The sequence below is a fragment of the Strigops habroptila genome, chromosome 10 (assembly GCF_004027225.2).
Source record: "Strigops habroptila isolate Jane chromosome 10, bStrHab1.2.pri, whole genome shotgun sequence".
Taxonomy (NCBI): Eukaryota; Metazoa; Chordata; class Aves; order Psittaciformes; family Psittacidae; genus Strigops; species Strigops habroptila.
In genome coordinates, this window is record NC_046359.1 from 20,473,987 (window position 1) to 20,490,087 (window position 16,101).

Here is a 16,101-nt window from a genome sequence, read left to right on the forward strand (position 1 = left end):
TATTTGTCCAGTTCAGGGCTATAAAATGCTGCCAGACTAGAGACCTGCAAGTGTAATTGCCACATTTACCAGTTAAAAAGTTGCAAACACCAAATGCCATAGTTGGTATGGTGCCTATTGGATTGCACTCTGCGTTTCGCTGTGTTCAGTGCACTATCTCTCCGGTTACAGCATGCATTGCTGCATTGCGTAAGTTTGTAGCATGAAGCAAGTTTAGGAGTATAAGTTATGAAGTCACTTGTTTTCTGTGTTTGTACAGCTCTTACAATTGCCAAGCAAACAAATTTTTATGCATGGTCTTCTAACTTGATTCGGTCATGGCGAGAGTTAGGCAGTCAGTGTTCTGCAACTACAGCGTTACCTGGAAACCTGCTTATTTTCCACTTTGAGTTTCTGTGAAAACTACAGGCATTTGGGGTCATCTCCTCAGTTGCAAATGTGATGTGTTTTCTTAGCTGTAGCACAAACGTATACAGATTACTTTTAAATTTAACCTATGTCATTGGTGATCTACAGAATAAGTGCTACTCAGATTTATGAAGATATGACTAATACCTTTTTCAGGTAAAGATGTTCTCAAGATAAGAGAGGGCATGTCTAAGTATGCTTCCTATTTTAATTTGTTTGTTTTTAGCGTACCAGGAACTGCTTGCTAGGAAGGTATTTTTCTCCTGATACTTCCCCTACTTTCATTTCTCTAATAACTGGGAAATTACAGACTGCTCAGTCTGGTGTAACATCCTAGTATGGTTTAGGATGTACTCTTGCAGCTAAGCCAAATGCTGTAGTAAAGGAAAGAGAAGTTATGAGTTATTGACTTGTTGACTGTATCGCTGTTTGTGCAAGCTGTTTGGGTGACCAGCCTGTGGGAAGGATTTTTGAACTGCTGCTGTATCCAGAGAGCTTATGACAACGTGGGGCTGGAATCTATCCAGAGTGGTGAAGCTTTTTTCCCCTGGTGTTATCTCTTTTTGGTTTTGTGGCCCTACTGTAGCTGCTTGTTCACCCTGGGGAACCAATTGCAGTGCTGGAAAATTAATCTCACAGTAAGTATTTGATAGCCTTTGCAGGATTTTATCTTTGGAGAGGCAACAGCAGTGTGTCATTGGGCTTCTCATTGCCCTCTGATGATAGCATTTTTGACATGAACCCTCCTCACCGCTGCCCCAACCCGTGTGATTTAATGTGAGCTTACAAAGGAACTGTTGCAGTGAATACAAAGTATGATCCAAACAGTAAATGTATGTGTATTTAATTTTGATACCAATTAAGGGCACGTGGAGTCAGCAGTCAGCAGAATGATAATGCAGCTGAGCTGCATGTTAAGGAATTGATGTATTCAAGAAGGAGGTTTCCCAAGTGCTGCAATTTTAAGAAGAGTAGGGTGGGAACTTTTTTTTAACTGTTTAGCTCATCTCCTCCTTAAAGTTATTGTTCAATAGATCTTGCACTTGGATTTCTCACATCTCTTGTGCCACTTACTGTCTTCCCTGATAGATTGCCCCAGCAGAAGGATTGGTGTCTATACTAAAGAAGAGAGATGACGGGGATGGAAAAACAATTGCTCAAGTCCAGCAAAGGCAAACAAAGAGAAGAGTGCGATTCCAAGAAATGGAAGACACATTGGATCAAGGTAATTTAAAGCTGTTAATTCATGGTTGCACTCTTGGGGTGCAAATGATGTTGATCTTTTTGTTCATAAGAGCAAAATGGGCGTTCATTGTACATACTGTCTTGGTTTTTTTAAACTTAACCAAGTAATAAATGCAGGTGATTGATCAAAGATTATTCTATACCAGGTGCAAGACTACGGAAGGATAAAATAAGTACACTTCTGTTTTAAAGCTTGATTGAGACTGGTGCCACAGGTTTTTTCCTCTGGCCAAATGATTTGCAAGCGGCATCTAATGGACGTTCTTTCATTAATATTCAGAGTTGAGAGGTGGGAGGTGTAGGCTTTCTCCCTAAATCTAATCCATGTAGGTAAAGAGGAATGCAAAAGAAGCGAGTGTGTTGTGCTTTGTCCACAGGTAGCTTCCCAAGCTTTTCTAGTAGACCATGGGATTGGAGGGTATCAGATTTTAACTTGCTTTGTAATGTAAACATCCATATATATTTACTAGCTGTCACTAATTTTGGCTAAACAACTTTCTGCCTTTTTGATAGGCTAAATAACCTTATAAGAAATATATTATTTTGTTATCCTTTTCTTGGAGTTTAAGATCTCTATTATTCAAACCAAAGAGATGTTAAGAAAAATACTTCTGGTTACTAATGATAGTACTTTCTATATCTACTGTGTGTGCCAGTCACTAAATGGTATTAATGGAACAGAGAGCTTACCCATATTTTTCTTGACATTATTTTAAACAATTTAGGTTTTAAATGAAATTTCAGTTAAGAGTTTCTTCTCTGTTTCTTTTTTTCTTGCCCCAGGGATTTAATGATTCAAAGGAAAGTTGTTTTTATTTTAAATCTGATTTCAAAACCACAGAAAAATGCTTGAATATTTCCTCCTTTTTTTCTTCTTTTCCCCTGTTTCTTCTTGATGTAGAGTGAAGGGAATTCAGAAATTTTCTTAGAGCCTCCAATCTGACAGAAGATGCAGATGTTGTTCATGCATACAAGTTACCAAGGACAAGTGAGGTTGTGAGGATATAGCAGAACCCCTGCAACCTCTTTATTGCTCTTACTCTGGAATAAGCAATTGTGCAAAGAGTTACTACAGATATGTAAGCTAACCCTTCATGTTAGCCTACCCTGAAGGTTTTGTCTCTATCATTACAGTCAAAATGTGAAAGCAAATACAAATTGTTCATGGTAGTGCAGTCAGTGTCAGTACAAATGAAGCAAGATTGTTTCCATTTGTTTTAGTTTCAAAGCTTTCATTTCATTCCAAGTATTTCCATGAAGGAAGGCTTTGGTTGAACGGCATTCTCAAAGTTAAGTGTATTTGCTTCAGTGTGGAATGACTCCGGAAGCAACATCAGCAAGGACAGGTACACAGGTTGTAGAAATGAAGCTATATAATTATTTAGGTTTCTGAAAAGGCTGGGTAGAGAAAGATACAGTTCCTGGTATGTATTATGGTCACTTTGACATGGTGAGCATTATTAAATGTTTTTACCTCCTGACCCATTAATGGTAAAACCAATCTCAGATTTTCTCACACATATTCATACTGCTTTGTATATCATCCTTTTTCACCTTTTCTGCTTTTACATTTACAGATGAAGTAGCTGGTGGCTCCTGTATTTTGCTGATCCTGTTGTGCATAGCAACTGTTTTCCTTAGCATTGGAGGAACTGCATTGTACTGCACCTTTGGTGACATGGAATCCCCTGTGTGTACGGATTTTGCAGCCAACATGGATTTCTATTATACCCAGATACTGCAGCGTATGGAAGAACTTAAACACTGGATAGCCTTCTCATAGCTGAAATGAGCGGAGACAGCACATTAAGAAATCATCAGTGGTTACTGGAGATGGTAGAAAAAAAATGTGATTTCAAGCTCTCTAACACTTGCCGCCTGCAGGTGGTGTGTATTTGATGATGTACTTACACTTCTACTTAGAAATCAAGAAAATTCTAGCTTAGTAATCAGGTGGCAAAATGTTCACATCTGTTCACAACTGTAGCAGTGTGGTATGGGAGAACAAGAAGTTATTCTCATCACCCTTTTGAGAGTAGGCAAGTAGCTTTTCAACAACTTGAGCAAGTGAAGAAGAAAGAAGAAAATCACCTGTCTTCTGCTCTCCCATTGCCACACATTGTGTAAGCAATCTCTGGAAGCTTAGTAAAAGACAGCTTTAATTTACAGCTGTTTGTGCAAAGGTGTTGCCTCCAGCTATCATGCAATAAGTCTGTGTTTTATGGAAACATTGTTTTTATTCTAAGTCTTACTATTCTTCTTCATTATTTTTCTCCATTTTAATTCTCCTGGTGAGCCATGTAATTATTTGGGTGGAGCGAAAAAAGTGCAGCAGCGTTCACAGAGCCCTCATTTGGTGATTAACAGGCTGACCCTGTATCTTATAGCTTACAGTGAATATCATGAGTGGGATAAATCTGCTGGCAGACTTCACTAAATTTCCTGGAACTTTACTCCCAGTATTGTGGGGGCTGAGAAATGGAAGGTAAAAAAATAAATCATTGGTCTCACTAAACACAGAAACAAAAGTAAGAAAGATGTTTACTAAATTATTCATGTTAAAGTGGCTTTGGCCAATTTTAAAGCACCTGGTAGCAGGTGTGGGGCTAACTGGGTTTTCTGTCCAGGTATGTCACTGACTTGGAGTAATCACTTTGTGCCTCAGTTTCTCCTCCGTAAACGGGGAATAATGATCCTTGCCTTTGTGAATATTTATTGCGGTTAGGGCTCATGTCTGATTCATCCCAGATGAGTGCACAGGATCACTGAACTGTGTGGCTGCAGCCTCTCTCAGTGAGTGAATGCTGATGTAAAGTGGGACTTCACCAACAGGAGAGATTCAGAGGCTAACTGCAGATCTGCAGCATGGTAGTAGCCCAGGGCACTCAGTCCAGCAGATATAACACATTTACATCTATTTGCCCTGCAGTTCTGAGACCTGTGTCGTAAAATCTGTTCTTTTTCTATCACCTATACAGATTTGAGTGAGTACAAAGAGTCATTGTGAATGGGTATTACTGTCACTTGGTGCTTAGCCCTCCCTGTGTGGTACGTGAGGGGAACACTGACATGACTGTGAAGGTGAGAATTGGATACACAGGGCTTTGGCCCACACTCTGGTCAAAATGTGGCAACTGTTCTTGTACAGAGCACAGTGTCCCAGCCCTGCTGAGGGCATTAATGTGAAACAATTCTTTTACACCTCAGGAAACAGAATTTTTGAGGGGTCCACTTCGCTCCACTCTGTGATTCCCTGCTTACTAACGTTGTACGATGCAGTGTGTTCAGGTTTAGAATATTATTTTGTAAAATACGATGAAATGAAATCTTCAAGATATGGCTCAGAATTATAACATTAAATGATCATGCTTTCTGGCATATGTGAGCAGATTGTCCCTCTAGTGAGCTTCATTGTTCCTAACGCACTGTTATACTTCACGGGTTTTTAAAGTGAAAGTTAAAATAACTTTTTTTTTCTAGAATAAATTGCATGTATGATTTGTCTTTTTGTTTTCACTGCGGAGGCTTAGTTTATCTATACCTTAGGAAGCCTCCTGTGCAGCTTTATATTAAACTAGCAAATTTTAAATGCCCAAATTAATGAAACTTTTGCTTTCAGAATGAAACTTGAGAACAGTAGTTTGGTATGTTTTTTGTTTGTTGTCCTCAGAGTATTATAATGCTGGGCTGATCTCGAGGAGAAAGGGAAAGACACTTTTGTATTTTAAAGTGTTACTGGCTGGTTCAGTTTATTATTTGAGGTCTGGGTTTGTTTATTTATTTAGTTTTTCTTTTAAAGAGAATCTTATTTTTCTTTTTTGGTTATTTACTCACAGAGTAATTAAAGCATGCATTCAGTTAAAATATGTATTTATAGTGACTGTGTAGTTAGAATATATTTTGCGTTTCTGTAACTTTGCATTGAGTGTTTCAGGATATTAAGTTTATTCCTAAAAAGACAACTGTTGATATCAGCTTACATAAAAATTTTAAGCTTTTGTGCACTTCATCACCAAAAAGATCAAGAGGTATATATAGAACTATTTATTCAAAAGTATATCAGATATGGAGATTAAAGATCCTCTACTTCTAGGTTCATTTCATTTAGACTATTTTAAAGTAATTATTTTATTTAAAACTGTAAAGCTATTTCAAGTCAAAGTGATTTTTAATAAGCAGTTCAGTTTAAAATCAGTGGCCCAAATCCTGGTATGTCCACTTTTGCTATATTCCCAGTGCAAAAACTCACTAGTACCATCAGAACTGCCTACAAGAAGATCATGATGAAGCTGGACACCACTTTACCAACACATACCTGATGCAGAACGAACAGCCAGGTATCTCTGTAACTCAGCTACCTTACAATTGTGTTGTAACTTGGAGCATCTCTCCAACCTTCCCAGCTATGCCAAGGTACCACACATGCAAAGTCTCTCAGGATTTGAGAGAGCAGAAGGGCACATGTACACAGGCTGCACAGCTCCTGATCTGAGCTGCTCACTCCTCAGTTGCAACCAAGTGGTTGAATCTGGATCTAATTTCTGTTGGCATTACTTTATAAAAAGCTGATGGTACTAACTCTTGCTTCGTGTGACAGTTCTCTTAGATTGCTGCTGACATTGCTTCTGCCTGAGTTACCTGAGGGGTTAGGTTCTTACAGCCAGGTAAATTCAAACTAAAAGAAATAGTTGAAGTTACTTCTCTTGTCTGAGTATTTTGAGGTAAAATAATCCTGAGCAACAGCTAAGATTGTTATAAGGAGGAAGAAAATGGAGTAAAAAGGCTTCCTACCCACCTCGTCCATTTTAAAGCCCTTTGCATATAAGTATTTATTCTTTTTCCTTCCCTGCCACTGTCTTTATAACTGTTCTGCTTAGGAAACATAATATGCTGGCATACAACAATTTATAGTTGGTAGGAAAATTCAGGGAATGCTTCAGTACTTGACAGTAGTTAAAAGTAATTTCTTAAAATATGTCCGGATTTCAGGCTCATACTGTACCTTCAAAGAAGTTGTGGCCACTTAATCACGTGCAGCACTCTACTAGAAACCTCCAGTTTATTCTTTGAGCATAATTATTTTGAAGAGATTCTCATGAAAACCAACAAGATTCAGCATATGCTGCCAGAAGGAGCTTTCTGATGACATGATTAACACCCTCACCCCAAATAGCCTGGACTACACCAAGAAAAGCACTGTACTGTAGCATAGTCATACTATACTACAGGCTTGTTTTCTAAACAGTGTCAGTAAGGAAGCAGATATTCCACAGCCCAAATATGCCAGCAGAAGTTTGTGATCTAGATACAGCCCCTGTTTTAAAATTTTCCAAATGTCTTTCTTTGCTTTCATACCTGAAAAATGCATAGCCCTGGTGACAAGCAGTAGGAAGTAGTCTGACAAAAAGGGAAATTCTTTTTAGGGTTTTCAAGAGCAGAGGGCAAGCTTGAACTATCAAACAAGCAGAGTAGATTGGAAGTCTAGATTCTTGTGTGACGGGGGACTATTCCACTCAGTAACCTAAAGGGATGTTACTCTCCTAAGAAAACACGTTTGCCTACTGTAATGTGAAAACCAGGACCATCTGAAAAGACTAACTATTTGTAACAAATTCAACTTCAGCTTCCTTTAACAAAAGGAGTAAATAATTGTGTTTGAAACCATCACCCAAGCTTGTAATTTAAATACTGTAGCAAAAAAAAAAAAAAATAAAAACTGTCCCAAAGAAAGTACATGAACCTTTTTGGGTACTGTGATTTCTAAATGTACAAAAAGACTGAGAAATCTTCTGTGAAATTCAAGTAAATGAGCAGTACCTCCAATAAGAATTTCATGGTCAAACCCAAACCAGAATGGAAAATGAAGATAAAATGACTAAGGTTTGGTTTGGGTTTTGGTGTAATGTAGTTTTTCTGAGGGAGGGGTGTGGTCTGCCTTTGTTTTTTAATAAGGTAATTCAGTTAGGAGTGGACCTCAGAAAGTCCCTAACCTTCTGTTCAAGGCAGGGTCAGCTGAGATCAGACCTAATTGCTCACGGCTTTGTCCAGTCAGCTCTTGAAACCCTCCAAGGATGGAGACTGCACAACCTTGCTGGGCATATTCCACTGCTTGGCTGTCCTCAGGGTGAAAAAGTTATTCTTCATATCCAGTCTGAACCTCTGTTTCAGTTTGTTGTCTCTCATCCTCCTGACGTGCACTGCTGTGAAGAGCTTCTTAGTAACCTTCTCATGGAAGGCTGCTACTACTAGGTCCCCCAAAGCTATCTCCTCTCCAGGCTAAACACTGTGTTTTCTAGCAGTGTCCTTCTCATCTTTCTTACTTCCTTGTCCGCAGCATCTTCCCTCCTGCTAGGGATCCAACATTCTCCTGTTAGGGATCCTGCGTGCTTCTCCCTTTCCTCTTCCACCTTACACTCTCAAGATTTTAAAATTAGTAATGAGGCCACGACAAAACTGAAATAGCAGTGACAACTACTATTACATTAAAAACTATTCACGACTCACTGATTCCTTAGTGATTTCAAAACTTAAGCTGATTCTCGTACTACTCTTTAGCAGCTGGTGTCTGAAGGATCACATGCTGACTTCCATATGCCTTCATGAAATAATCTAGTTCTCTAAAATAGTTACCCAAGGAAGCCCAAAGTATTTAACTATAAAGTCCTTTTGTAAAAAATTATTTTTTTAGACACTGCTTCTTTGAGGCTCCTTTATATCATTTGTGATTTGTATTATTTTGAATTAAATGTTATGGTAATTCTTCTCTCACATAACGGGAGCCTAGGGTTTACTGCATTCAGTAATGTCCAAAACTTGTGGTCATCTCTTGAAGAAAACAATGATGGGGAGTAGATGCATGCTGTTTTACAGATTTGCTCTGTGACACCTAAGATGCTACAGAATTGATATCGGTAAATCTCAACCAAATGTCAATTCTGTACTTGAGCTTGTTTTTCATGGCAAACAGTCTAAAATAAATAATTAAATACATTGTAGACAGCACTCAAGCACATCCAAAATTTCAAAGGCATGTCTACTACCAGACCCAAGTCCTCCATTAACCTAAAACTGTTGAGCTGCCCTTTCTTGAAAACAAGTTTGACTCTAGCTTCACACGACGATAGATCTGTCAGCTCCCTCCTTTTACTTTTTGCCAAGAAACTGTCTGGCAAAATGTCATCGTTTAGCCAAGATGGGCCCCTGATGTAGGACTCATTTGTTAGGCTCTTGGGGAAGTTTCCAGTAACACTTCTGTCAAATGACAGTTAATGATTGCATCCCATTTCATTGCTTGGCATTGAAAATGAGTTTATGCCCCACTTTTGTGCTTTCATAGACTGATCAACTTTAAAGCTGTTGTTACAAAAAAACAGCTTTCAGAGTGAGACTATAGTCTGCTTCTTGGTTGGTTGGTTGGTTGGTTGGTTGGTTGGTTGGGGTGAGTTGGTTGGGGTTTGGTTTTTGCTTTTTTTTCCCCAGAAAGTGCCATGTGCTGAGTACTGCAATGAGAAAACTTTACTGGTTTTCAGAGTTTTGCCAAAACATGACCAGATTTTTCCACAGTTGCTGTTTGCAATGCATGGAAGTGGTGCCAATCCAGTATTTCCTATAGCACACCCCTTCAGCCGGTCGGTATTCATTCTGTTCTCCTGAACTGGCAGCCTGGCACAAGAGGGTAACGGTTCCATGACGGTGAAGCATATATGAACTAGAAGTTTAGCAACATGAGGATATTGTTACTTCCACATAAACGTCACAGCTACAAATTAACACTTTTTTCACTTTTCATATAGGAACCATTTTTTTCCTTGACATCTTTTTATTACAGCAAGATAGCATTAAGCCAATTCTTCCACTGCTTCTCTAGGCACTGGAATTGATGCTTTTTGCTTTTTGCCAGAGATAACATGAACCTTGCCACTCGTATGTGATGCTGAGAATCTTCGTGCTTGTACAGCTTAATACTTCTAGCTTTTGTGCCAGAATTTCTAATGAAAGTGGTAGATAGTCTCTAAGGCTATGAAAGTAGCAAGAATATTTTCACACTCCTTTTCATGAGCTAGCTGAATTCAGTGCACTATAGAAAGGACTCGCAGAAAATAAGACAGTGAAAGGTTTGAATCGCTAAGGATTTATAACAGTCGGTTTCAACAAATCAAAATGTCACTATGTACAGAAACTAGCAATGTTGCTCCAAAATGGCCCACCATAATTAATAGACAAGAATATATTTGAAAAGAGCTACAAAGAAAAAAAATACATACTGAGGTTTCTCAGTGACTATTCAAAGATCTGAGGTTTCATGTACAAGTTAGTAAATGGAATAAGGGGAAACAACTTCTCAAGGTTGTACTAATGTAAAGACTGTGTTCATTATGGGCAAAAAGGCTGCAGAAAGAATGTAATAAAGACCTCTAATCAAAGATGATAAATATTATTGGTAAAATAAATGAAAAATATTTCTGGTAATTGTATCTATCGGTGATGTTGAGGTTTTTTCCCCAATCAGATTTTGTAGAAACAGAAAAAAAAATGCACAATAGTTTAATGCCCTCAGGGAGGAGAGGGACTAATGGTTAAAATATTCCTTGTAGGACTCCTTTGGAAGAATTTAAGTGGTTTGCACTTAAATTTTTTGCACGGAGGAGGAAGAAGCAAAGCAGGATCAGAGCTTATAAATCCTATCTTCTGATCTTTTGTCTGGTCCTGCTTCCCACTAACACAGATTAGAGAAGATAGATAGATAAACGAGTACCCTGTTGTTCACATTATCTTTGACTTCACACAGCTTTAAAGGCTTTCTTTAAAGATATTTTTGTATTCTCATAAATTTTGTGGTGATCTTTAAGGAATAAAACTGATTTAAGAGATTAATTTTCTTCCTATTATGCAACCCTAAGTCGAAATGCCATTTTAGCATATTTTTAGTACTTGATATCATCATACCCATGGTAGCTGGTTTCTATTTATGTGTATTAAGGCAAGTTGTATGAACAAACTGCATGGGAACGCATACTATAATGGCAACTCCTATCATCAGAAAATGAGGCTCAAGCTGTCAGTAGTCACTTTGCATTTCGCCATCTAACCCTTACTACTCGTGCTCTGTTAACTACCAGGAAAGTAACAACGCTCAGTAGAGCGGGCCCTATTGAGAATCCTATTAAAAAAATCAAGCCACAATCCTGCAGCTCTGCTGGGCTTCACACAATACCCATCGCTGTGCCAAGAGTGAGGAAACAAAGTGATGTGGAAAGAAGTAGCAGTCACCAGATTCTGTCTCCCAGCAGAAATCAAGTTCTTGAGAGGCGCATGAGTGTTTTGACCATAAAGTGGATGTTGTCATCACTGTCTGCAAATGTGAAAGATGAAAATAATTTCAAATGCTCTTGGTGTCCCTCAAAATGCTTTTAATAACCTTTTTTCTTTCCTTTCAATTCTTGTGTTATTGAAAGCTTTCCCTTAGTTGAAGGCAAAGAGGAAGATTAAGCAATGGTAATTTTTTGTGTGTTTTGTTTGCTTTTGTTTTGGCACATACTGTCTCATATTTTTCTATAAATAAGGCATTGCTTTTCTGAGCCAATTCACTGCTGGGTAATAGCCCATGATTTACCTACAAAGGCAAAATAGATGGCAATTAGCAATAAGTAGCTCATGTATTATAGAACAGCCCCATTAAAAAGAACCATCTCTATCGACTCATGCAGTAGGATGATGAAACAGTATTTTTAGTGAACTGGCTGAATTTTGCAATGCGGAATAAGCCTTGTGGAGCCCACCCTCACCACCAGCTCAGTCTGCTCATCTTTATACCAGGACCTTTCACAGCTACAATTTCCCAGTACAGAGCAGACAGCGAGGCAAGTATTCTTCCCTTTGCTCCTTTGACCACGGAGATGACCAGCAGCGGTAGATCTCTCAAAATCAAACAGAACAGCCATAAGCTGTCTATAAAGAAGTCTAGAGTTCCAGTCATGAAACTCTAAAACAGCAAGTCAAATGTGCTGCTAGCAGGAGATCAAGCAGTGTCCTTCAGGACTGAGCCTGAGATTGTACTTCCTGAAGTCCAGCACAGAAGAGACTGCACAGTATGTCCCATGGTCCTTCCAGAAGTATTTCAAAGTAATTTCTATCCCGAGCACACCCAAAAATGAATTTAAGAATCTAAACCTGCTGCTTCCTCTTAAGTAGTCATATGTAGAAGGGACTGAAAGCTTTAGGATCCCACAACAAAGGCATTGTGGAAACCATAAAAATACTTGCAGAAAGTTTTGAATGGAAGCAGTGCTGCTGAGACTGCCTCAGGATTTCAAGATCATTCAAATATGAACAAGGAGGGCAGACTTCAAATAGTTTCTTGAGGAAAAAGGGCTATGCTCTGTGGCCCTTGCCATCACAGAGCACTTAGTATCACAATGATTAATTGAAACATGGTTTAACAGGTTATGCTAGGACAGAGGCAAGGCAAGTTACTTTTTTTCAGGCTATTATTCTCAACTGCACTGCTAGATAGCAGACCACTTGCTTTTCAGTTCTGTCCTTATGTTCTTTTCTATTTTATTTTCCTAAACTTTCATTCTTGCCTGTCAATGACAGCCCTTTTAACCAACTGGCTCAGTATTTTTCTGATGTGGCCAGCAAAAAGAAAAACTGGCTGTGCCTGAAAACTGCTGTGCTGTGATATGGTTTGAAGTAGGTGGGAGAGTTGATTAAGTGATAGAACACAAAACTGGAACTTGGGAAGGTTTGATTTAATTGCTTGCTCCCCCACAAATTTCCTGTGTGGTCTTAAGCACATCACTTAATTCTCCTGTGTTTCAGTACCTCACCTATGTAACAGGGACAATCCTCCCTTGATGCTCCCTCTGGTGATGTAGCAGTACACATTCTGATGTTCCTTAGAGTGAGTGTGGTCATGGGAATAACAGAAGTAGAACATTTTAAGCAATATCAGCAACTTGCTAGTAACACTTTGAAATGGTTAACCTGCATTGCCACAAGTAACTGCAATGAACCCTGCACCTGCAAAAAAGAATGGAAGAAAACCCTCCTTGTTTTTCACATTCTTTTTTTCGAGTTTTCTATGAATATGATAGCTATTTCAGGGGGGCTGTAGGAAAGAAGTATCAAAAATAGGAAGATACACTTTAGTATTCCTGCCAGGTTTTGTGCTGTGCTATCGGGTAAAGAAATTGCATCTGGTTTTATTTTTTGTGATTTTTTTTTAGCATCATAATGACTATACTGTGAGGTTTTACAGCTCTTTTAAGCTACCTGTAAAACTATAGACTGCTTTTGCATCTTAGCATTTTCTTACGGGAATGAAGGGTAAAACCAGTTGCTTGATGGATTTCAGTATCTGGTATCTGCAATATATAGGCTTGTTGTTAGTCCTTCCCACTTCATACTATCTGCAGTGGAGTAGAGCTTTCAATGGTCTTAATATTACCAGTGGGAGGGATGGAGGGACAGGAATAGACTGTGGAAAATATGACCAGGTTGTTTTCTAAAGTGTTTCTACTAGAAGCTTTGGGAGAGAATCTGAAAGTCTGCCCCCATACTATTAGCATTTGTAGCAATTAAGCTTTTTGCTACTGTGCAACTCAGTGTAGTGGTGGGGATTTACTGATTTAGATATATTTAGTGATTTAGATTCTCAGATTCACTGAGAAATTGCCCATCATAAGCTTTTCACTGGAAATCTTGAAAACAATATCTGGAGGCTGACATAAAGGAAAAAATAAGCCAAATTAAGGTACAGCTTCTGGACCGAACAAAACCTAGAAATTCCCTAGTGCAGCCACCTCCAGAAGCACCCTTCTGTCATAGATACTAGCTGTGGAAACTGCCCTCAACTGCAGAAAGAGTCAGGCTTCTTGCCAGCTGGTTCTGGTTTTTTTGCTTTTTATAAGTGACTCCCTTGAGCGTTTTTGTGCAGAAGGTAGAGGTTATAGCTTTTGTTCATTTCCTTCCAAATACGCAGCCAGGTGGTGGCAGAGAGCAGTCATGTCATCATAATCTCTTACTGAAATAGAAAAAAGAATACAGTCACAGCAGGTAGCACCCATTTTTGGTGCTGTCATATTTCTGTGCACCCATTTGTCGGACCCATGCATGTCCTATTCTTTTCAGTCGATGCTGGGAGTACTAAGTACATAGGGGCCACCATTTAATGTTCCCTATCGCTATGTCACATAGGAAAACCAGAAATGGGCATTAGATGAAAAACCTAGGAGGGCCTATTAAAATTCATTGTGAGATCTTCATGAGCTGAGGTACTCAGCACATCTCACTGAGATACTGCTCTTCAGCACGCCATGATTTCCAAGGCACATGTGAGTAAATGGTAAAAAAAACCCTTTAGTAGGTATGGGGAAAGGTAGGTCATGTAATGAGATGAAAATAGGTCATATGACTGGGATTTTCCTTGTGATGAAATACTCGTTGCTGCAAATTTATTCAAACTGAGGAGGGAGAGAGGAGGAAAGGATGTAACTAACTGTGTTGTCCTTTCTTCAGGCTATTTCTTTTTTCTCATTGTCTCTTGACCTCAAATATCTCATTCTAAACAAAAGTCAGACTCCTGCTGCTGCTGTTTCTGTTACTGTGAGAAGCATTGCTTTCTTAAAGTAAATTACTGATAGACTAGACTTGAAATGTCACCAGGAATGCACATTATCATTAAGACACATTATTTGTTTCCTTTTGAGTTTTCCTCCCTAGGAAGGGAATTTTATTTAGATGTACTGGAGATTTCCAGTGTAACTACATCTGAATTTCAAAATCATTTCAAAACAAGAAATGGCCCATGCACGGTATCTGTACTTGGCCCAACTTGCACTAGCTTCATGTGCATTGTAGAACATCCTTCTCTCAAATTGTGCAAACCTGTTGGCATAGATCGTCTTCTATCTTTTTAAGGCAATACCTCAATATTTACAGGAAAGCCTTCAAACACTGTAGTTAAATTAGTGCTAATCCATCACTTCAAGTGAATAGTTTTATAAGCAGAATCTGATGTGGAGGAGGCATTTTAATTTAACTAAGACCTGAATCCACTCATTGAGTAAGGAAGGGAAAAAGTATGCTGAATAGCTTCCCAGTGACTTCATGAACAAGAATCCTTGGAGACAACAGCATATGTTAATATAATTAAAGACAACATCATAATACATAGGTACCAAAAGCCCAAACCACAAAGTATGAGCAGGGATATTTCTGTGATTTGAGGCATGGACTTTACAATCTTAATAAATAGTGTTCTTCAGAGCAGCAGCAACAGAGCTACATTACTTTAAAATATTCAGCTCCACCAAAATCAGAACACTTTGAGTATTAGGGTATTTTCTTCCAAAATAAAATCATAGCAAAATGTGAAAAAGTCTTTTGATAGTCTTGCAACATCATCTCTAGCTATTGCAAAGCCAGATTTTTATGTTCTCACAACTATTCTTGCACAGAAATTCTTGTATGGATGTGTTTGATCTTCTAATCTTGGAGGTATGCATTTTATTACTATTATAATTAATGTTTAAAACATATGTTTGTAATTGGTGTTTAAAGCACATACTGCTTGTGGTGCAAGGTCATGATATTATGAGGCTTCTGTATATGCTTCGCTCCTAGTACCTGTCTGCATCTCTGTAAACCAGAGTCACTGAGTATACAGGCAGACCTTGCTTCCCCTTCTGCCACTTCCCACATACATTGTACAGAGCATACCAGTGTAAGAACAGCCCTGCTCCCCAGGTGCTGCACTCCTGACCCATACGTTGACAGGACATGTCTGGGGCCTAAGGGTGCTTAATTTCCTCCCACAATTGTAGTGCAGCCCTGTAGAGGAATGTAATTTCCAGTACATTTGACACCTACCTAAAAATCATGAAATGCTTTGAGACACTCTTGACTTAAAAAAAAGTGCTAAAAAGAGAAAAACATCTTACTGTTGTGATTTGACACCAACATGAATTAAGTTCAAGCTATCTCATATTTTTTCAATGAAAGCCATACTGAAAGCATCTCACAACTGGCTGCTCTAACTTCCCTGTTGTTTCTGTATCTTACCACCCTGGTGTAAATTTTATCTCTTCGATTCTCATAACACTGCAATTCAAAAACTGGAAATCAGCATGACACTGCCTAGTTCCTTTTCATGACACTGACATCCTGATATTACTGGATTTTCCCTTCCAGGTGGGTTAGCAAGAGAGGCTGGAAATGTATTTTAATAGCAGGTTTTAATTTTCCTGCAATTCATCTTTTTCATGCTGGCTGGGTAATTTAATTTGTTGTTGACCTAGTTCCAGTTATGAAAGATGAGACTATTCATTATCACAGAAGTTTCATCCTTTGGCCCCTAAACTAATTAGACTTTTTGAAAATATATGCTATGGATTATGAATAAATGTTACACTATTTTGCTTATTGAGTTTCTTGTTTCATACGAGC

The 16,101-nt window shown here is 38.6% G+C and overlaps 1 protein-coding gene across 6 annotated transcripts in view; it reads left to right on the top strand.

The window, feature by feature from the left end:
* CNST (consortin, connexin sorting protein) overlaps nt 1–7,347 on the top strand; it is a 49,555-nt gene extending 42,208 nt beyond the window's left edge. For 3 of the 6 annotated variants that reach the window (XM_030499030.1, XM_030499032.1, XM_030499031.1), the window contains exons 10-11: nt 1,498–1,633; nt 3,231–7,347. In XM_030499030.1, coding sequence (XP_030354890.1) covers nt 1,498–1,633; nt 3,231–3,436 — 342 coding nt within the window. In that variant the 3' untranslated portion in view covers nt 3,437–7,347. Of the gene's footprint in view, nt 1–846; nt 1,020–1,497; nt 1,634–3,230 lie in introns of those variants that run through there. The other 3 variants (XM_030499027.1, XM_030499026.2, XM_030499033.2) reach the window with 2 other exon arrangements.
* Nucleotides 7,348–16,101: the final 8,754 nt, after the last annotated feature.